Genomic DNA, 1,108 nt, shown 5'->3' on the forward strand with positions numbered 1-1,108 from the left:
ACTATGGGGGGGTCCGGAGGTACAGGAAATGGAATCCCAACCCAGGAGCTAGCAACGATTGAGGCGAGACAAATGGGTAGAATTTGCTCTTACAAGACCTTCCTATGTTACAAGCCACCAGAATTTGTGGGGTCGGACGATCCCGTTGCATGCATGAATTGGCTCCGGGAGATCGTGCAATCCTTTCGGGCTTGTGACTGTGACGAGGGACAAAAAGTGAAGTTTGGCTCTCAAATGCTGAGGGGTGCAACTCTTACCTGGTGGAACATTGTCATCTCGACTATCGAGGTTACTGAATTGACCAAGATGAGCTGGACCACATTCAAGGAAAAAGTGATGGAAGAATATTGCAATGAACAGGAGATGGATCGTATCGAAGAAGAATTCCGAACCCTAAAGAAGGGAAATTTGTCAGTAAGGGACTACACCCGACTCTTCATGGAAAAACTAAACTTGGTGGGACACGTGGCCCCAACGGAGAAAGATAAAATGAAGGATTACATTAAAGGACTACTTGCAGAAATGATGGTAATGGTCAGGAACTCAAGAGTTTCCACCCTCAGGGAGGCGAACGAAGAAGCCAAGGTCTTAGAATCAGTTTATGTTAAGGGAAAAGAAGAAAGAATGTCGAGTGGTGAGAAGAGGAAGTGGGAAGGGCCCTACGCACCATCCAAAAGGCCAAATCACCTTAGCAACAATAATCGCGGAACCCATCCCAAACAAGAGTCAAGATGGTGTCCCAAGTGTCGCATTAAACATCACGGCTCGTGTAGCACCAACTCCACCCCCACCAAATGTTTTAAGTGTGGGAAGACAGGCCACACACGAAACGAGTGTCCAATCAAGGGACACATATGTTTTGGATGCGGGGAACTAGGCCATTTCAAGAATGATTGCCAAAAGTTGAAAACAGGTGGGAGTCAAGGAAGAAAAGAAGGCACCCCAAAAGCAATCGGCCGAGCCTTTCAGATGTCGAGAGAAGAAGCTAAGGCGTCGACGGATGTAGTGTCGGGTACGTTCCTTGTTAACTCCGTATCTGCTCACGTACTTTTTGATTCGGGTGCTTCATGTTCCTTCGTGTCCACTGCATTCTATCAACACTTGCATA

The 1,108-nt window shown here is 47.1% G+C and overlaps 1 protein-coding gene across 1 annotated transcript in view; it reads left to right on the forward strand.

The window, feature by feature from the left end:
* The first annotated feature begins 3 nt into the window (after positions 1-3).
* Positions 4-1,108, forward strand: part of LOC112503283 — a 2,006-nt gene continuing 901 nt past the window's right edge. Inside the window, exon 1 of the mRNA XM_025107342.1 lies at positions 4-1,044. Coding sequence (XP_024963110.1) covers positions 4-1,044 — 1,041 coding nt within the window. The remainder of the gene's footprint in view (positions 1,045-1,108) is intronic.

This window comes from Cynara cardunculus, unplaced genomic scaffold (assembly GCF_001531365.2).
Source record: "Cynara cardunculus var. scolymus isolate 2C unplaced genomic scaffold, CcrdV1 Un_Scaffold_2818, whole genome shotgun sequence".
NCBI classification, from domain to species: Eukaryota; Viridiplantae; Streptophyta; class Magnoliopsida; order Asterales; family Asteraceae; genus Cynara; species Cynara cardunculus.